We start from the raw sequence: 21,942 nt of genomic DNA, 5'->3' as shown, positions 1-21,942 counted from the left end.
CACCAAATCTGAGGATGTGATAGTTTAAATATAGATTGTCAGTGTTAGTCCTGAGCAGACAGATGCTAACTGCTAGAACAGCACCTTGAGAACCTTGTGTACAACGTCCATGTCACAGTGATCAGCTCCTGTGGCTAGTGTCTTCCCTGTTTCCTGGATACACAACAAGATAACAATCCATGTCATATTATACCCACATTGTAACTGAACTTGTATTGCATTTAATTCAAAAAAATTACTGCAAGGATGACAAACCTATCAAAAGGAAAGGAAGATAACTATGTATTATATATGCAAAAACTATTACAGAACAATATCTTTTAGAAACAGCATTAAACTGGGTGTCCTATATGCTAGCATTTCTCTCGAGACAATAAAGACCCAAAGCTACCATTGAAAAAAACCAAAAAAAACAGGTGATACCTGCATGTTGATACTTTGGCCAAATTTTAAAATCCTACCTTCTGCTTCTTGAGCCAAAGCAGCCAACCTTATTCGTACCAGAGGAAAGTCAGCAACAGATAATAACAATCTCCATTCCATATAATGAAACAGGTTGTCCTCTCGAGATGCATGAATGAGCAAACAGAGATGTTCAGTGATATTTTGATATAGTGTCTAGGTTTGCAACTTCGAGTGGGCATGTTAGTCCGTCAAGCACGCACGCGAGGTTCAGAGAACTCACCCTCAGCTCCTCAATGGTAGAAAGTTCTTCTGGAATACGCAGGTCATTCTGGGCCTCGATTTCACCCTTTTCTTGGCCGGTCCCAAGGTCCTGCAGATGCTGCTGATCCAGCTTGTCCATTGCCGCCTTCAGATCATTGCGGAAGCCCTGAGATAAGCAGCTGTGATCACCAAAAACGTTCTGCAACACCCTCACCAGAATGTTGTACATGTACCGTTTCATCCACATCCTCTATTCGACATCTGCAGGTCATTAAACTGCTGTTCCTCAGAAGGCAGGGACCGCGAATGAGTCATCGCATGACCATGGAGGAAAAAAAAAAATCCTCCCAATTCATCAAAACAAAAGCCATTTCACACAGGGGACATGTCCACATCTTCAGCCACATCCTGCATTTGCAAATGGAAAGTCAAATACAATGAGGGTCATTGACATTGCAATGCAATGATACTTGTCATTGTGAAAGCAGTTTATATCAATGATGGCCAAGCCCCTCTCCCCAAAGAGAAACCGAAGCAGCGAAGGATTCAAATGATTCCCATTAAAATAAACAATTAAATGCCGACACGAATAACCTGTTCGTTCACACCTTGTTCACTTCTGGTGCGAGTATTTCTATCTTGCGCAAACGATGGAATGCATCAAAGTCCGTCTCAGCAAAGAGGCGAATTGGCTCCCCTCGCTCCCGTAGGCGCCGTACTACCTGTGCACAGAAAAACCTGTATGTAAAGATACCGAAACGAATATACGAATTACTGTAATACAGACAAGCGGCAGCACCCACTGCACCGCCAGGCAAATGGCAGTCCCCGTTCCACAGTCTGCTACAAGCAAACGATGACACACATTATCCCGCCAAGCAAATGGCCACCCATATTATGCCACTAAGGAAATGGTGGACCCCATTAGCCTGAAAAGCAAATGGCACCCAATATTACTGTAGCATAAACGTCATTTATACATTACCTATGGAAAGTCTACACCCCCTTTCAAAATTTTCACCTTTTGTTGCCTTAGAGTCTGACATTAAATCAGACTTTTTCCACTTATTTACACATCATAACCCACAACTTCCAAGTGAAAAACAAATTCTACAAATTGCAGAAAATCAATTAAAAATACAAAACTAGAATATCTTCGTTGAATAAGTCTCCCCCCCCCCCCCACCCCACAGACCAGACTTGTGAAGTGCGTGGGATGTTGTTGTCACATGCACACGTTGACCAATCTTTGCCATAAAGGCCTGTAGCTCTTTCAAAGCTGCCATTGGCCTCTTGGTGGCCACTCTTATCAGTCTCCTCCTTGCTTGGGGGTCTTTCCGTGCCAACTCACCTAAGGGTCCCCAGGTCACCTCCTCAGATTTTGCTGGAAAATTCTTAAATGTAAATCTATATGGCTCTACCCACCATGCAAAAGATTAGCTTTCAATTCCTCATAGTTTAAAAAATTTCTATCTCTGGAGACCTTTGAAATTTGGCCCTAAAAATGCCAAATGTGCAAAACGCATTTTTTTCCATCTTCAGTGGCATATAATTTTATAATGGACTCCTCCAGAAAACTACTATTGCAAATATTTACTAATTGGCATCCAAATTTTTCAATTATGGCATCAGATAGCTTCTGGGATGCATATTTCTCACTCTATAGGAAGCTAAAAATGGCTTTTTGGCCAAAACGAGCAAAAATAAGGTGAAACTATAGGAGCCCTCCTGAAAATATGGAACAACTTCGAATTTTTTACTCATAACACAGTGATTATAGGGTCATTATCTATCCATCAATACATTTTTGCTGGGATAATACAGTTAGGTGATGAATTATAAAAGTTTTACCATAAGCCCTTGCCTCCGAGGGCTCTAAAATGGACCAATTTTGTCCCCTGGTTTGACCATGTGGCTCGGGGTTTAGGATCTTCCTTTTTTTTTTCTAAAGATTGCCTCATATAAGATGTGTCTACTGACCGAATAATTTTATCTTAACACCCATGGCTTCATAGTAAAATAAATTTTTATTTACATGCACGTTTTTAAAAATAATTATTCACTTTTTTCATATTCATAAGTTTATAAATCTTAAATTGACCTCTCCAGGAAAGAGTTACCACAGAATTTTATAAACTGGTATACAAAATTTCAGATTGTGGCATCAGAATGTCTCTAGAAAGCACACACTCCTAGTTTTAGGAAGCCAAATATGGCAATTCGGCCCACTTGGTACAAAACAAGGTGAACTTGCAGGGGTGCGCATGAGGCTAAATTATGCTTCTTATTAGACACTAGCTGAAATACCCGGAAATTTGCCCTATTTTTCCTCACACTAGTTAGACTGAGGCATTAGTTGTATGGAGGAAATCAGGAAGGCTTCTTTTATTCCTCAGATTTATGGAAGGAAGGCTTTATGCTGCCGTAATCCTCAGAGAGGTCATAGTTGAAGGCGGCCTTGAGCCACTCAATGTTTCTAGCAGCAGTGGCAACTGTCCTTGATGTCCTGCCAAAACCCGGACCGAGAAAGCTGGAACGTGAGTTTTGTGCTTCTCTCGCCCGTCGGTGTGACGCTCTATTTGCAGTTAGGCGACGCTCTCTCTCTGCAGCCGACTCTGCTTGCCTGGCTCGTTCATGAGCAGATATATCAGCAGTAAGACGTCTGTCTGTCTGTCTGTCTGTCTGTCTGTCTGTCTGTCTGTCTGTCTGTCTGTGTCTCTCTCTCTCTGCAGCTGACTCTGCTTGCCTGGCTCGTTCATGAGCAGATATATCAGCAGTAAGACGACGCTCTCTCTGCAGCCAACTCTGCTTGCCTGGCTCGTTTATGAGCAGATATATCAGCAGTAAGACGACTCTCTCTGCAGCTGACTCCGCTTGCCTGGCTCTTTCATGAGCAGATCTATCAGCAGTTAGCTGTTGCCGTGCGCGTGCAGTTCGAGAATTCAAATAACAGGAGGAGAATGTGTATGTTTAAAAAGTCAACGAATACGAACATTTTGTATTTCAAAAAACCCTAGCATTTTTAACCATGAAGCCTTTTGTTATATTACCATTAATACGCCGGCGCACTATTCGAAAGCCTTTTTTTTTAATGGAATTTTTTTTTTTTTAATATATATCTTTTTCATTTTTATGGAAAGCCACTTAGCGCATCCTGGAGCGGAATGTTAGGTCTATATGTGTGTAAAGTTTCATCAAGATTGGTTCACTGGTCTTGGAGCTTATTGGTTACAAACAAACAGACAGACAGACAGACAGAAGAACTGCCATTTATATAGTAGATTAGTGATAAGGCTGTTATTTATTCATAGATACACGCTAATGATTACTTTCATAAGTGATTGCAAATTATAAATTAGAATAAATTTGATTAGTTTAGTAGCAGCTTTTTATTTACAGATATAGAGAGACAATGAATATTAGTAATTTTTAAGTAATTCCTGATCTCCATGAAATCAATTCTTGTGACTTCTTCTCCAAAGCAGCAACTTGTTTTAGCCCAACCTTCCTTGTATAATAGGTCTTGTGACACTCCTGGTCTAATTTGGTTCCAACAGTGCATCTACTTGTCAAACTTGTGCCACTGGGCCCAGGTTTTTCTGCATTCATTTCCTTTGTTTCCTCCTCTCCTTTGTTCTCCAAACAGACAAACAGACAGACAGGTTGACTGTGCTGCCCCTAGTGTTGTGACAGACCATTACTCCATCTAGTGGTGTATGTCATAACTAATGACTTCAAATAGAGAACTGTAAGACATGTTTTTTAAATTAAAACCCAAGCAAATGTTTGGATTATTATTACAAGAATTTATTTTTGAATAAAAAATGTACTTATAATTATTAATTTATGAGAAGAATAATCTAGGTTGTTACATAACCTTTGTTAATGCCCCCTGCATATTCACCATTTTTGGTCAAAGTGGCATTTTCAACTTCCTACAGATAGAAGCATATGCATTTATCAGGCATTCTGATAACATATCCTTAAATTTCACATGCCATTTTATAAATATCTGCAGTATCACTTTGCTGGAGTGTTCAGTTTCAGATTTATAAGCTCAGGAATATGAAAAACGTGAATAATTATTAAAAAAAAAACGTGCATGTAAATAAAAATTTATTTTAATATGAAGCCATGGGCGTTAGATAAAATTATTCAGTCAGTAGACACATCTTATATGAGGCAATCTTTAGAAAAAAAAAATGAAGATCCTAAACCCCGAGCCACATGGTCAAACCAGGGGACAAAATTGGTCCATTTTAGAGCCCTCGGAGGCAAGGGCTTATGGTAAAACTTTTATAATTCATCACCTAACTGTATTATCCCAACAAAAATGCATCTATGGATAGATAATTACCCTATAATCACTGTGTTATGAGGAAAAAATTCTAAGTTGTTCCATATTTTCAGGAGGGCTACTATAGTTTCACCATATTTTAGCTCGTTTTGGCCAAAAAGCCATTTTTAGCTTCCTGTAGCGTGAGAACTAGAACAGGCAATCAGTAGAGCGCATACCTTCGCCAACGCTACATTTTGCCCCCACCCCAGAAACCGTTGATTGTGAGGGTATTTAATCCCATACCACATCTGCCATCTCATATGTGTTATGATGGCTTAAAAACATTAAATTTCCTGCTGTTTGACACTGATTCACGTACATTGTACAATTTCTGTATGAACTCCCTGACCTTTTTGGGTGTCCGTGTCAAGTCAATCCGATGACAACTGGTCACATTATAAGAAATAAGTTCAGTGACACCCCCCCCCCCATGCTTTAGACTCACCAATAAAGTCACTGTCAAATATTACACATCACAGGATAGGGAATTGAATTCTAAACATTTTCAATCTACTTACATGCAAATTGTATAAGAATTGACCGCGTTATGATAATAAAGGTCGTTGACCCCCCCCCGACCTTTGACCCAAACCGCTAACAAAGGCAATGACGTCATTGTGTCATATCGTATATCACAAGATTGGGCATTGAATTCACAACATTTTGGCGTTGGTTGCATGCAAATTGGATAAAAAAAAAAAAAAAAAAAAAAAATTCGACCGCACTATGGCAAAATGACGATTTTGACCTTTTCATGACCTCGACCTTGACCTTTGTACTCTTAATTTTGTAATTGGTATTACAGTGTGGGGAACAGAACAGTCAACATTTTGGTGTTGGTTTCATGCAAATTGGATAAAAATCGACCGCACTATGGCAAAATGACGATTTTGACCTTTTCATGACCTCGACCTTGACCTTTGTACTCTTAATTTTGTAATTGGTATTACAGTGTGGGGAACAGAACAGTCAACATTTTGGTGTTTGTTTCATGCAAATTGGATAAAAATCGACCGCACTATGGCAAAATGACGATTGTGACCTTTTCATGACCTTGACCTTGACCTTTGTACTCTTAATTTTGTAATTGGTATTAGAGTGTGGGGAACAGAACAGTCAACATTTTGGTGTTGGTTTCATGCAAATTGGATAAGAATTGACCGTGTTATGAATAAAACCGCACATTTTGCAATGTCGTGACCCCCCCTGACCTTTGACTCCCAACCGCTATAAGGGTTATTACGTCATTGTGTCATGTCACATATCACATTGTGACATTGATTGAATTCTGAACATTTTGGCATTAGTTGTATGCAAATTGGATACAAATTGACCGCGCTCTGGTAAAAAGACGATTTTGACCTTTTCATGACCTTGACCTTTGACCCGATCGCTCCCAAAATCTAATCAAATGGTCCTCGGATAATAACCAATCATCCCACTAAATTTGCTGCGATTCAGTTCAATACTTTTGGAGTTATGTGAATAACAAACAAACAAACACACATATTCACAAATAAATAAATAAATACACAGCGATCAAAACATAACCTTCGCAACAAAGTTTGTGAAGGTAAATATGCATCCCAGAGGCTACCTGATGCTATAATTGAAAAATTTGGATGCCAATTCGTAAATATTTGCAATATTAACTTTCTAGAGGAGTCCATTATAAAATTATAAGCCCCTGAAGTTGAAAAAAAATGCGTTTTTCACATTTGGCATTTTTAGGACCAAATTTCAAAGGTCTCCAGAGATAGATATTTTTTAAACTATGAGGAATTGAAAGCTAATATTTTGCATGGTGGGTAGAGCCATATAGATCTACATTTAAGAATTTTTCCAACAAAATCTGAGGAGGTGACCTGGGGAGGTTTTTGAAATTTAGGTGAGTTGGCATGGAATGACCCTTGGTCATCCAGTTTGGAGGGACGGCCCCATCTAGGCAGGGTCTTGGTGCACCATACGCTTTCCACTTCTTAATAATTGTCTTGACTGTGCTCCAAGGGATATTCAAGGCCTTTGAAATATTTTTATGCCCATCCCCTGATCTGTGACTTTCCACAACTTTATCCCAGAGATCTTTCGAAAGCTCCTTGGTGTTCATGTTTGAGTCAATCCTGTGAAATGCACTACCCAGCAGAGAAAACCTCCAGGAACAGCTGATTTTATTCTGAAATAATCAGAATCACTACAATTCAACACAGGTGGAGGCCAATTAACTTGGTGTGTGATTTTGAAGGTGAATGGTTGCACCTGAGCTAATTTACAATCGCTATTATAATGGGGGTGGACATTTATCCAACCAAGATATTCTAATTTTGTATTTTTTATTACTTTTCTGAAATTTGTAAAATTTGTTTTTCACTTGGAAGTTGTTGGTTATGAGGTGTAAATAAAGTTGGAAAAAGTCTGATTTAATACAATTTAATTCCAGGTTATAAGGCAAGAAAAGGTGAAAATTTTGAAAGGGGTGGACACTTTCTATAGGCACTGTATATAAATAAGTCTTTTTAACTATACATCAAAGCACCAAGTTGATTTTTACGTTGAAATCATTAGCACCTCTTGCCGAGACAGCGTAACAGGCTTTTCTGTAGACATGTCCAAGTCCAGGTCGCCTCCATTGCTCTTGCTTGGCCTCACCTCAGCCACCTCTTCGACAAACTCGTTTTTATTCTCCTGTGAAAGGTAGAAATATAAATAGCGGAGCACTTAAATATGAATTGACCACTTAAGACTGACGGACATGGCAAGTTATGTGCCAATGCTTAACACATGTCAACCATTACAGACCTTGCACACACATTTTTGCCAGTACTCCTCTTCCTCCTTCTGCATTAATTCCGCTCTACTGAAAAACTTCTTCGAACTCTGCATGGAGAAAAATATGATGAAAAACAAAATGGAGAGCACACAAGCAAGTCAGATAAGCCACAACTGACAATTTTGGAATGATAAAATATCGAGCGTATAGGTTCCTGGTTTCAGGTTGCTCCACATGTGTTGCTGGTTCACGAGTTTCCCGGATAAGTTAGCTCAACAAAGCTAAGTTTCCCGGATCAGATACGTGTGTTTTACCATCTTATTTTCAATACTGTACCGATGGTCGTGTTTTCATTCGATTTTCCCATGCCAAACCATACTTAGATGTGTTGAATTGTCAAATTTGTGTCCCTGGTAAAGTCCTGCCTACTCGTCTTGGGCTGGGCGAGTCGGCTTGCCACTTCTGCCTCTGTTTTTTGACTACGTGTGCTTCGTTTTTGCTCCTTTGCTCCCAAGTATTGTTTTTTCTGATCACTCATCTTAATCCATTTCCCCTCCACTCTTAAAAAAATATACAAACAAAAAACACTTCTTCACTCCAAAAAGGATGATGACAACAACAAAAACAACCAAACTCGATCTGCCTGCACAATTCCACCTTCATTCTTTACAACTTGTCCTTTTCAATATCCTGAAATGGAACCTCAACTGAAAAAAAAAGAGTTTCTTCCTTTAAAAGCTCTTCATAACATTAAAAAATGCCTCACTCCCTGAACTACTCTGTCAGGAACAACCAATGCATGATTCTTCTTCATAGAAATCTCTTCCTCCATAGAACTACCTTCTTAGAAATACCCTCTCCTTGCTCCTTTACCAAAGGCTTATTTCCCAAAACCTTTTCATTCCTAAATGCTTGGTTTATCCACCCTCTTGTCATACCCACAGCTCCATTTCCTCTGTGCCTTCAATGGAAAACATTATTACCACCCCACCCATGAAGTCTGTCACCATATGTCCAGTTTGGGAATACTGAGAAGTTCATTTTGCAAAGGTTGTGTGCACATGACAATCAATTCCCCTTCACATACATTCATTGTGACAAACCCATCCATTTCAGTACACCCCCCTACCCCCAATATACTTCCCTCTCATCCCACCCCCTCTTGGCTTTTAACCCCCACCCCCCCCCCCCGTGCTCTCCTGACTTGTTCCGCTTCGCACCCTCCTGACCCCGCCCCCCTTTGTACACTCACGGCTTCCACACTCCCGGCCAAAATTCCCCCCCCCCATCCCATTCCCCCAGCCCAGCACCTTCCCCTCAGCCCCACACCCTCCCAACTTCACCAGTCATTTTTTAGTTTTTGAAGCATATACAAACAAACAAATAAATAATAAAGGTAAATTATTTAATTTGATCTTTCACCTTATTGTAGTATCTATGGCCATATTGAAGTTGTGCCCATGTAATTTTCACTGTGCATATCTACATGTACATTAATTAACAAAAGGGCCATATCTTAACTTATTTTGACCAAGTTCATTCAACCAGAAATGTCAGTGAAGTGAACTGTGAATTGAATGTGAGCACGTCTCTTATGATGTTTTTGTGTGCATCAAATGATAGTTATAGTAGGATAATGAAATTGATTGCAATTGAAAAAAAACACCTGCTGACAAGTACATCGATTTGATTTGATGAACCATACTTTACAGAGCATTGGTGCTGCCCAAGCAGTTTATTGGCACTGGGTGGTTTGTCATCGTCTTCTCAGCATTGTCTGTCTATTCTCTATGCTTTTAAATGCCGAGTGTCAAGCAAGGGAGCCACACGTAGAATTTTTTTTTAATCTTTGGTACGACTCGGCTGGGGTTTATAACCACCGACCTCCCAGACTCAGAGTGGACACTCTAATCATTATGCCACCAAGTCTGGTCATATGACAAGTAGATTACATTGCAATGTTTCCTCTTTTTTTCTTTTCTTTGTTTGCTTGCTTTCCTTCCGAGGTGTACATTGATGAGAAGATCAGATCAGATCATCTGAATGTGAATGCCCTTGTGGTGCACACAAGAGCAGTTATGCAGCTGTGCTCATCCTTTTTGGAATCCATAATATCAGAAGAATTAATTCTTTCATCAACATTTGCAAGCAAAGACCATAAAGTAGATTGTTTTACTTGAGTGCTCAAAAGTAACGAAAGATCAGAAACTAAACATAAATCGACGTTGCAACATCGACGGATATGCCTCCATTAACATTATTACATCATTATGCATACTTGTACCAAGTTTGATTTTAATCCCTTCAGCTGTTCTCAAGTATCACCTTCTTACCTGACATGACCTCTTACCTTTTACTTCTTGATGCCGAGATCTAATCAGTTCATCTTTGCATAACATATATCTGTACCTGGTTTGGTGAAAATTTGGTTCACAAGTTGATGCGATAACAGAATTTTTACCTGACGGGACCTTTGACATCATAATCTAATCAGTTTATCTTTGCATCATTATACATACTTGTACCAAGTTTGACTTAGATCCCTTCAGACATTCCTAAAGGTCCACAGAATGAAACTAGAGGGGGAGCACTCAGTAGAGTGCAAAACCTCCACCACCAATACTGCTGGGTCACTTAAGTGAACCTGATATCCTATTCATTGTAGGTCAAAACGGATCAGACTCTACTGAACCACGATTGAATAAACTAAACGAGATGGACGCGCATGTAGAAATGCCAAAAAAAGAAAATCGAAATTTTTTTGAAAAAAAAGTTGCAAAATGGGTTTTTTTTTTCTCCAACAAATTTTTTTTGGGGGTTGGAAATCATTTAAAACATGCAGAAATGCAAAAAAAATTCAAATATTTTTCAAATAAAATCGAATTTTTTTTGAAAAAAGTTGCAAAATTTTGTTGTTTTTTTTGGACCAAGTCCAAAATCTAATGGCATGATCTTTGGACCATACCTAATCCCCCCACCAAGTTTCGTCGAAATCCGTCCAGGAGTTTTTTTCCATAATACTGTTCACAAACAAACAGACAGGGGTGAAAACAGTAACCTCCAACCATCTTCGATGGCGGAGGTTAAAAAATAGTTTTTAATGTGGTATTGATTTTTAAGTAATAAAAAAAGAACTGAACATTGTTTTTAATTCCAATAATTTTGAGGTATTAAAGTTTAAAATATTTTGAAAAAATAAAATAAAAATCCAACCTGGTGGGTACCACCGCTAAAACTTCCAGAAAACCGCTATGGTCATTGCATCATGTGTGTGACGTAATCGGCAAAACGATTCTCTCACCACGCAAAGGGAAATGGAGGCACGACTTGCTTAATTCTCATCAGAAAGTGAATTTGATGAAGAATCCTCAGATTATGACGATAGTCAAAATAATGATGTAGAAGGTGCTGTCAAGACCATACATGTATGAACATGAGGTGGAAATTGTCGACAAATCGTGCATGAAGTACCTGGAGTACACAGCAATTGTGATGTTGTTGAAGAAATACTTGGCAATAATAACTGGTAAAGTAGTAACTGATAAATCAGAGCGAGAACATGATAAATGTGGAGTTTGGTGGTATTTTGATGCAACACTTCTCTGTAATTCTTGTCGTAACGAGAACGGCACTTGGTAGAATGCATACCTCCGCCAAGCTGAACAGTTTACGTTTTGTATCCCATTGATAGCTCGGATCTGGATTCGGAGCTCCAAAATCAAATCAGCTTGTTCTTGTCACCTACTGATCTCCCTAGTTTTGTCCTAAACCGTCCACAACATGTCGTTTTTGACCTCATCTCAATGGTGAAGAATCAGTTAAAAAAAAAATTCTCGTGTTCAGATGTACAGTGTAATATTAGACGTATAGATGATTATTACCAGAATGGATAGGACTATTCTCACAATGTGCATGCAGTGAGTAAGTGAGTGAGTGATGTACAACCGGTTAATTAACTTGGATTGAATATAACTGTACAACTGCTGGGGCAACCGTACTGTACGTACATGCATAAATATGCATTGATGCCAATATCATTACTGTACTGAATACGTGTATCATTAAATAAAGGGTGGTACATGGAACAAAGTGGTCGTCGATTAATTAATTAGCATTAATTAAGGGCACTGGAAAGATCCCCTACTCTCCACCCTGTAACACTCCGTAATGCTTGGACCTACACCCCAACCCCAACCAAGTGTTGCGTACTTTTTGAATGGCCCCTTTTCCACAGCTGTTCTGTCCATTTTCTTATTCTCCATTCGATTAGAATGATCTCTAATCTTCGTGGGGATCGTGTCAGCTTTTAATAATTTCAACTTACTTATCTCAAACTGGGAATACAGGCCGGTGTCGCACGAATCATCTTCAAAATTGGCGCTGCAAACGGCGCTTGAAGCAGTTGGGTCACGCCACTTTTCTCTGGTCAGTTTTACTTTGGCTGTCCATAATTTTCCTTCCAGCTGTATCTTTTGGGGAAACATGCATACTCACACCATCTTTAGATGTATTGTCACAACTAGCAGCAATGCATCAAGATGGCATTCTCAGTACTTTTTCAGAGTTCAGAGCACACGTACAGTGTACACTGCACATCAACAAGTCCCGCAGCAAAAGTATCCTTGAGATGACGTGGCTGGCCATGTGATACAATACATGAAGAAATCACAGCCATTTTTTGCTAGCAGGGCCGATCGAGCGTATGAGAACAAAAAAATAAAGATTAAAAAAAACAAAAACATTAAAATATTTCTTTCAAGATATTTACTCAAGAATAAAAACAACAATTAATTGTTAAGTGAAGCCATATTTATTTATTAAACCAAACATTGATTTCTGATTCTGTGGACCTTTAAGCTATCGCAGTAACGAAAACCTATCCATAGATCCACAGCTCGATAACATCATGCCTCCTGGCGACTATCAGCAGAGGCATAAAAAGCTGGTCAACAATCTTCTGAATGACTTCTGGCCCTCATTCTTTGCCTTTATGAAAATGGCAGCTCCAGACACCGAAGCTAGAGCTTGGTTGTCTGTGTGTACGCCCAGCTGGTAAGGAATGGAACTAAAGAAACACTATATTTTATTTTAATGTAGAGCGGCCAGAGATATTGTTACGGATTTGGAAGCCATTTGCACAAAGACAGCAGTCCCTAAGCTTAGTTATTTCAATAAGTATGTGTATAGTTAGATTCCTCCCTGTGTTTAATGGGAATTTCATGTGCGTGCTGCAGGATATTTTATAGTCAGGTCATTTTACATCTTAAATCCCTCAACAACCCTCCAAAGGAGTCGATGGCAACAGCCCCCCCTCTGCTTTCGGCACTATTCTCATTCTTCGCGCGCTGGCGTACCGAACACGTGCGTAGGTGGGATTTCATCGGTCACTGGCGCTCTGGTTTTCGCTCCAAAAAGGGCCTGGAGTCCCTCTTGTCCATTCAGCGAGGAGCGAGCATCGGGCGACGCTCGCCAGCCAATGGGAAGCCAGAACGCCATATACTATTGCACAGCCTCTTCGAGGAGTGGGCCTCTTCGGAGGGGCAAGCCTCTTCGGGGGGGGGCGGAGATATCGACACGCCCCCCCCTTGTCCAATGCTGGATGAGGTGATGTCAGAGGCGGTTCCTCTGGCCCTCGCGCACGAGGAGGAGGGAGAGTGTTCGGCACGTTCTGTCTGTGCTGGTCCGCTCTCGCCTGGCCGGTTGGTGATTCATTCGTCTGGTCTGGTTTTCTGGTCGTCCTCGCAGCGCAAGGGTTCCTCTCATCTCGTCCGCCTTTGTGCTGGCTGGCGTCCGTCGCATATCCCTCGCCCCAGATGCTTGGTGCTGCGTCAAAGTTGTGGGTTCGAATCCCACTGAACAAGACCGACCAAACCGCACGAGGAGGACAGGTGCACAGCCGGACTCTGACCCCCCAGCTTAAGTGTGTGTGTGTGTGTGTGTGTGTGTGTGTGTGTGTGTGTGTGTGTGTGTGTGTGTGTGTGTGTGTGTGTGTGTGTGTGTGTGTGTGTGTGTGTGTGTGTGTGTGTGTCCGTGGGCCCAGTCCTGTAAGTAGAAATCGTTAAGTGTTTGCTTGTACATTGATTGCATTTCATTTAGTCGGTTTAACTCTGCTCCTTGTGCACCCCTCCCCATTAAAATAAACCCCAATTGTTAAACGTACCAGCTTGTTGCCTATGCTTTCTTTCATTATCTTAGCACGGTGCTTATTGAGAATTAGGGAGGCCGTTGTTGCTGTAATTGTTCATTCGGACCGGCAGGTTTTGATAATCTCCGCTTGGTTACATTGCGATCGGGCTCGATAAATGGCCCGGTTTGGCCAAATCCTGCCGAGGATGGGTTCTCCGGTAGCTAGACCGCGTGGGTATTTAGGTCCATTGGAGTAGACAATAGACCCTACCCCGCACGGCCAAATTATTGGCGACCCCGGTCCATTAAGGGACCCGTGGCCCTCGGAGTTATCCGGAGAGTCACGACCTCAATTCCAGGGAGCTCGGCGGGAGACGACCCTACTGCTCCACCTTGCGGTCGTTCATCGCCGTCGACCCCGGCACCACAACAATATTACCTTGGCCTAGTGCATGGGATGGGAGGGTGAGTACGTAACTTCTGCAACGGCAACTTTTCACACCGATTTAAAATTTTATTTTGATGAAACAAAAGCAATAAATCACCTTATTTGTTCACTCCACCGTCGCTTAACACTCGCTTCTGTGCTGTGTCACGTGACTGGGTTTTCGTATATCATGCCTCGCCCGCTAGTGGCAGGAATGTGCTTCTGGTCGCGCAATAAAGCGGAGTTGATGCTGGCACGCTTGCTTCTCGTGTTCCACTGCACCTCGTACACTCTAGTTGGCTGACGAGGATGGTTGAAAACGGACGTGTGCCCGTTTTCGTCGGAGACGACTTTGGGTTGTTTTCAGAACAATTGGGATGCTATTTCCACGCGAATGATGTGGTCGACGAGAACAAACAGAAGTCGATTTTGCTCGCTTCGCTTTCGGCGGAGCATTATCGGCTACTGCGTGATTTGGTGGCGCCGGACAAGCCCCGGGATGACGGGCTGTCGTTTCGGGACATTGTGCAGAAGATGAAAGCACACATGGCGCCGGAGAAGTCATTACAGCTCGCTCGATACCAGTTTGATCGCCTCTCGAAAGGGGCAGAGGAACGCATCGCTGATTTCGTGGCGCGGATTAAGCATTCTTCCGTGGCCTGCAAGTTCACGGCGGGGGAGCGTCCAGCGCGGCTCAGAGATCGTTTTATTGCTGGTTTACAAGATGCGAAGATGGTTTCAGCGGTTCTACGGCTGAAGGGTGAAGCCATTACATTCGACTCGGCAGTCAGCACGGCTACAGCGGTCGAGCAGACTCGCGGGGATGTTCGAGCCATAACCGGCCACGCGGGGTCGCGAGCACCCCGGGACGCACGCTCGACCTTCGATGCGGGTCGGACGTCGCCGCGCGGCCGCACGTGCGGCGAATTGGGCCCGCGGAGGTCGACACCTGCGCCGTGCGTGCCCGTGTAAAGGCACCGTGTGTTTGAATTGTCACAAGGTGGGTCATCTGAAGCGTGTGTGCCATGGGGTGCCGGCCACCGTTAAGGTCATGGACGGCGATGTGCGAGGCGACCCGGGGCGGAACCGGCGGCCGTTTATGGGCCTGTTTTCAATTGGCCCGGTGGTGGCGCGCCCGGTGACGGTGGAAGTCGAAGTGAACAAAATGCCGATCACGTTCCAGATCGATACGGGAGCGGCTGTGTCGATCATCGGCGAACAGACCGCGTGTAGACTCAACGGCCTGAAGCTTATCAGGTCCAACCTCACGCTGTTCACGTACACCCGCGAGAAGATAACGCCAGTCGGGATGGCAGACGTGTCTGTGCGGTACCAAGGCCAGGTCGCCACGCTTCGGGTGTACGTCATGCGGGGGAGGGGACCGTCTCTCCTCGGCCGAGATTGGCTGGCCCGCATCAGGCTAGACTGGGCCGCAGTTCACCTTGTGCAACCCGTGCCGAGCCGATGGGAGGATCAGTTGGAGAAGATTCTTCAAAGACATCAAGGTTTGTTTGGTGACGACCTTGGGAAACTCAAGGGCATGGAGGCAAAACTCTTCCTGAAGGAGGGGGTGGTTCCTCGGTTTTGTAAACCACGTCCGGTACCGTATGCACTGCGGGACAAGGTCAAGGGTGAACTGGATAGGCTAGAGGCCTGTGGAGTGATGGAACGGGTGTCGTGCTCAGATTGGGCCACCCCTGGTTGTTACGGTGCTGAAACAGAATGGAGACGTCCGATTGTGCGGGGACTTCAAATCCACGGTTAACCCGGGGCTCAGCGTGGAGCAATATCCACTGCCGTCAATCGATGAAATATATGCACGATTGGCGGGGAGTCCATACTTCACGAAGCTAGACCTGCGTGATGCATATTTTCACCTGCCGATGGATCCCGGGAGTAGCGAGCTTTTGACAATCAACACGTGTCAAGGACTCTATCGATATACCTGACTCTGTTTTGGGATTGCTTCGGCCCCAGCTTTGTGGCAAAAAGCCATGGATCAGGTTTGCATTGGCCTGCCCGCTCAGACCTACCTGGACGATGTGCTCATTGCGGGGAAAACGGCGGAGGAGCATCTTGCGAACATTGCCCAAGTGCTGACAAAGCTCGAAGCGTGCGGCCTGCGCTTGAACAGGGACAAGTGCGCGTTCTTCAAGCAGCGCTTGGAATACCTTGGGCACATCATCACGCCGGAGGGGCTGTTGAAAGGTCCTCGGAAGGTGGAAGCGATTCAACACATGCCACCGCCTCGCGACAAGACGCAGCTGCACTCGTTCATTGGTATGGCCCAGTATTACCAAAGGTTTGTGCGAGGGCTCAGCTCACAACTTGCGCTGTTAACACGGTTGCTCAGGAAGGACGAGCGCTGGGCTTGGGGGCCTGCACACCAGGCGTCGTTCGACCGCGTCAAGCGGCTGCTCACAGACGATACGGTCCTCGTGCACTACGTGCCTGCGCGTCCGCTCCTATTGGCATGCGACAGCTCTGCATATGGCATCGGGGCAGTGCTCTCCCACAGGATGGACGATGGTTCCGAGCGGCCTTGTTTGTTTTGCATCCCGGACCCTGTCCGCAGCAGAGCGGGGATATGCCCAGATCGAGTGCGAGGCTCTCAGCCTCGTCTGGGGTGTGCGGAGGTTTCATCAATACCTGCTGGGGCGGCATTTCACTTTGCAGACGGATCACAAACCGCTTCAAATCATCCTGAGACCCGAACGCGGGGTGCCGGTGGTAGCGGCCGTGCGAATACAGTGGTGGTGTCTGTTTCTTGGTGCTTACGATTATGATATTCAGTTCCGAAGCACTGAGAAGCATGCTAACATGCTAAGCGTTGTGCCCCGTGCCAAACAGATGCTGATAACCCGCGTCGAGCTTCGGGACTATGGCCTGTGCCAGACAGAGCCTGGCAGAGGGTCCATGTAGATTTTGCGGGGCCGGCTAATGGCAGAATGTTTTTGATTGTGATCGATGCATTCTCTAAATGGCCGGAGGTTGTAGTAATGCAGCATACATCAGCAAACATTACAGTTGAGAAACTGCGGACGATCTTTGCTAATAAAGGGTTACCGGAGATCCTGGTCTCTGATAATGGTCCGCAGTTCATCGCGGGTGTATTTGATGAGTTTATGTGCCAAAATGGTATTTGACATCTAAGGTCACCACCGTATCATCCTGAAACGAATGGGCAAGCTGAGTCGTTTGTTAAGATGCTGAAATGGGCTTTGCGCAGGGGGGGGGGGGGGTTGCACCTGTGCAGACGGTGGTCGATGTCTTTTTGCTCCATTACAGGAACGCAATTCTTCCTGTCACGGGTGATTCGCCTGCCATTCGTCTCTATGGATGGGCATTGCGATCCAGACTGGATTTGCTGCGACCTGGAGGGTCGGGGAGTGGGCGGTGTCGCGTTCGAGGCGGCTGCGCAGCTTCGGTGTGGGACAGCGGGTAATGGTGCGCGATTATTTCCACGGTTCCAAATGGGTGCCAGCTGTGGTCTCTGTGGTACTGGGGCCGGTGAATTGCATGGTGCGGACTGATGGTGGGGATGTGTGGAAGCGGCATGTGGACCAAATGCATGATTGCTGTTCAGCGTCACCCCCCCACACCTCCCCGGGCCGAACGATGTGGGACCCCCACCTGTAATGTCGCCGGCACCTGACGTTGTATCGCCAGGGCCGGATGTGCCGATCTTTGCCTGATGCTGTCCTACCCGGGGACGTCGGGCAGGCTGGTCGGCCGGGAGCGGTTGTTATTGCGGATGGCGCGAGTCCGGCGAGGGTGTCACCTCGACCGAGCCGGGAGGCGTCTGAGCCTGGACTGTCTGGCGGCGCTGCCCGTCCGAGGCGGGTCAGGGTGCGGCCGCGGTACTTGGAGGATTATGAGTGTTGATGGGTTTCAGGTGGTCATGTTATGATTGTCCTTTCATTTGACTTGTCATTTTATGAGGGGAGGAGTATGCTGTGTCACGTGATTGGGTTTTCGTATATCATGCCTCGCACGCTAGGGGTGGCAGGAATGTGCTTCTGGTCGCACAATGAAGCGGAGTTGATGCTGGCCCGCTTGCTTCTCGTGTTCCACTGCACCTCGTACACTCTAGCTTCCTTCAGAAAAACGAAGAAGCCGCAAGTAAGACAATCCCATTGGTGATTACAATGTGGAACAAAACGCTGTACTATCTTCACAAAGCTACAACGGCCACACTATTCTACACTAGTCTAGAACCAGGCTGCGCGTTGTCATGGCGACGCGACGTCACACTTCGAAACCATTGTCCAAATCGAAGACAAATGGAAACAGGAAGTGACGTGGACTGCCGATCGAGAATATTCAAGGCACGAACGAGTCCATTTTAAAGATATAATCCAAAAAATTAGAAATTAATTTGGTTTCGTACAATTGGCTGGAAGGGCGATTGTGATGTTTGTGAGAGAAGCGAAGTCGATTAACTGATACATTTAATTAATACGGGTATTAAAAGAGAGTGACTGGAATGCGAGGCCAAACGGCTTCTCCTCGTCCGCCAAAGTTTCTCGTGTATCCTTGAAGTTACGAGTGGCGCGGTTCCGAGTTCGAATCAGAGTCCAGCACAGCGTGGAGTCTCGTAAACGTATCGAGTCTGCACGGTACCAGTTTACATGAAATCATAGACAACAATACGAACCCCAACGAGGTTTTTCTCCTCCAACAGTTTCCTCTTCCTGGCGATTTCGGCCCGTAAGGTCTCCATCCCGCTCATCCGCACGTCAGGGAAACACGTCACGTTGTCACCGGAAGTGACGTCACGAAACTTAGCCGCCAACCACACGCTATTTCACGGGTCGTTTCAAACGGAAAGTACGTCACTCGGCTTTTCGAAGGGAAAAAAAACAACAAAACATCAAGTTTAGAAGCATTTGTGTGAGAAAGAACCGAAATATATAATCTGATTAAACTGCACACTGTCTCGTAAACACACGACTACATCAGACGCCGTATACACCGCCTCTGCACAAAATTGTTCCACCGGATTGGTTTATTCAGAAACGTGTTTTCATATTTGTTGTATACACAATTAATTCGTTAAGTAAAAAATATTTAATCCGATGCTACATGTAATTTTTCAGTTTACGTCAACAGTACTCGTGCTGAAATAATGACGGAAAAAATACACCGCTCAAGATAATATACCTTTACAGCGCTCGTTGTAACTTCCGGACCGAAGTTATCTTTTCAGCCTTATCTGTTTGTGAGCACGATATCTCAGTTATGGACGGATTGAGACGAAACTTGGTGCACAGGGTGTGGGACTGAGGGTGTGTTTGATTTCGGTAAAGATCCGGATCCGGATCCGCAAACCAGAATTTTTAGGTGACCAAGCATACAAATACCTGGTCTCCTATTGTTATCGCTATTTTCATTGTTATTATTCTTTCCGCTGCTCTGGTTAAGTTGAAACGTCACAGGAGTGTTGGGGCGAATGGGTTCACCATGGCAACTAGCTTGGATTTAACCAAAAACTTCAAAAAATCTTCTTCGAAACCGCAAATTCTATTGATTTGATTGGTGTCACGTTATGATCGACTACCCATGGTGCAAAAAAAAAATATATATATAAGATGACGTCATCGGTTAACGGTTTGCCAGCCACGTTGAGGTTTAAAAATAATAATAATAATAATAATAATAATAATAATAATAATAATAATAATAATAATAATAATAATAATAAAAAAAATCTGACCAAGAGGAATAGAGAGGAAAACAGATTCAAAAGAATAATAACAAGCCGGGAGGCAACGATGGTTCGCGGGGATTATTGAGGAAGCCCAACCGCAACAAGCTCAAATGAGCTAAGATCCTCGTCCTCAATGATGACGTCATAAAAACGAATATGACGTCATTGTGATGTATCAGGTTTGTGATAAATTATCTGTGGTAATGCCCGGCTTGATTCCCGCAAACAAAATTAAAACAGCTTGCCTAGTTTCGGAGATAATGGTGGAGGTGATTTCCATTAGCGGTGATAATATGGAATAGGCAAAGCCCAGAAGCGAACGTAGAATTCTTCTTACATATATCAAATTAAACAGTCTTTTTGCTATGAAAAAATAAATATTACCTGAACATTACCTTCACAACAACTACACCGCCGAGAACAGGATCTCATCTGAAAAAATAAATACTAGAAGCGAACGTAGTATTCTTCTTACATTCGCTTCTGACTTTACCTATAACTTGTTCACAACTGTTTACGCAATTTCCGGTTACTTCGGCCTGGATTCGGGATCAGCGATCAAATAACGTAAATCACGATTAAAAATTATTTTTTGACGATGTGGGAGATATCTTTATTCAAATCAGTGGAGGAAATATACACCATGTCTGATATTATTTGGGTCTTTCATGTCTCCGACGATGCGTTTATCTCCCGGCATGCATCATTCCCCATGACAAAAACCGGAAACAAAAAAAACCAGAAGCAAAAAAAACGGAAGCAAAAGGGTCATAGCCAACGACACGGATTCCAAATTGCCAGGGTATTGTGTTGTTGTTGTTGTTGTTTCCTATTCTCTCATGTGCACACGTTAAGTAATATTCACAAGATAGAAACTAGAATGGGCACTCAGTAGAGCGCATACCTTCGCCTCCGCTACTTTTTTGTTCTTGGCATGAGAGTGGAGGGAACAGAACAGTGAACATTTTGGTGTTGGTTTCATGCAAATCGGTTTTGATTTGACCGTGTTATGACAAAAACCGCATATTTTGAAAGGTCGTGACCCCACTGACCTTTGACCCCCAACCGCTAACAAGGGTAATGACATAATTGTGTCATGTCGCCCATCACAAGATTGGGCAATGAATTCTGAACATTTTGGCATCGGTTGCATGCCAATTAGATCAAAATTGACCGCGCTATGGTAAAAATACGAATTTGACCTTTCCGTGACCTTGACCTTTGACCCGATCGCTCCCAAAATCGAATCAAATGTTCCTTGGATAATAACCCATCATCCCACCAAATTTCAAGCGATTTGGTTTAATACTTTGAGTTATGCGAATAACAAACAAACACACACACATATTCACAAATAAATAAATAAATAAATAAATAAATAAAGACAGCGACCAATACATAACCTTTCGCAGAATGCGAAGGTAATAAAACCCAATCGTGTTTATAGACCGCACAGCGTTTAAAAAAAAAAATAAATAAAAAATAAAAAAAATCGGAAGCAAAAGGGTCATAGCCGACGACACGGATTCCAAATTGCCAGGGGTATTGTTGTTGTTTCCTATTCTCTCATGTGCACACGTTAAGTATGAAACTCACTGCGTTCGCTATTATGACGTCAACTTTTTTTTTTAGGAAGAATTTCCAAAATCGGAGATGGTTTACTGCCTGCGCGTGGGCTTTCTGCATATTACATGGCAAGTTTCACGAAGATCCGATGAAAACTCTGGGTTGCGAAGCAAAAAGTCAAAAAATAGGAATGACGTCATAAAAATTGATGACGTTATAGTGATGTATCATATGTGCAGTAATTCATCTCTGCTAATGCCCTGTTCGATTCCCGCAAACGGAATTCTTAAAGCTTGCCTAGTTTCGGATATAATTTTTTAGGTGATTGCCATTAGCGGAGA

The 21,942-nt window shown here is 43.5% G+C and overlaps 1 protein-coding gene across 2 annotated transcripts in view; it reads right to left on the bottom strand.

The window, feature by feature from the left end:
- The window catches only part of PRPF18 (pre-mRNA processing factor 18), a 28,855-nt gene extending 9,722 nt beyond the window's left edge, over positions 1–19,133 (bottom strand). Inside the window, exons 1-6 of one of the 2 annotated variants that reach the window (XM_085851632.1) lie at positions 18,983–19,133; positions 7,802–7,879; positions 7,571–7,687; positions 1,275–1,388; positions 686–832; positions 85–153 (exon numbers count right to left, since the gene is read on the bottom strand). In XM_085851632.1, coding sequence (XP_085707758.1) covers positions 85–153; positions 686–832; positions 1,275–1,388; positions 7,571–7,687; positions 7,802–7,879; positions 18,983–19,057 — 600 coding nt within the window. In that variant the 5' untranslated portion in view covers positions 19,058–19,133. Of the gene's footprint in view, positions 1–84; positions 154–685; positions 833–1,274; positions 1,389–7,570; positions 7,688–7,801; positions 7,880–12,096; positions 12,237–18,982 lie in introns of those variants that run through there. The other variant, XM_085851633.1, reaches the window with a different exon arrangement.
- Positions 19,134–21,942: the final 2,809 nt, after the last annotated feature.

Source organism: Eptatretus burgeri, chromosome 13 (assembly GCF_056783735.1).
Source record: "Eptatretus burgeri isolate ZD-2024b chromosome 13, Ebu_testis_v1, whole genome shotgun sequence".
Taxonomy (NCBI): Eukaryota; Metazoa; Chordata; class Myxini; order Myxiniformes; family Myxinidae; genus Eptatretus; species Eptatretus burgeri.
Note: the sequence above shows the minus strand (reverse complement) of the source record. Positions and strands in the feature narration are given on the sequence as shown.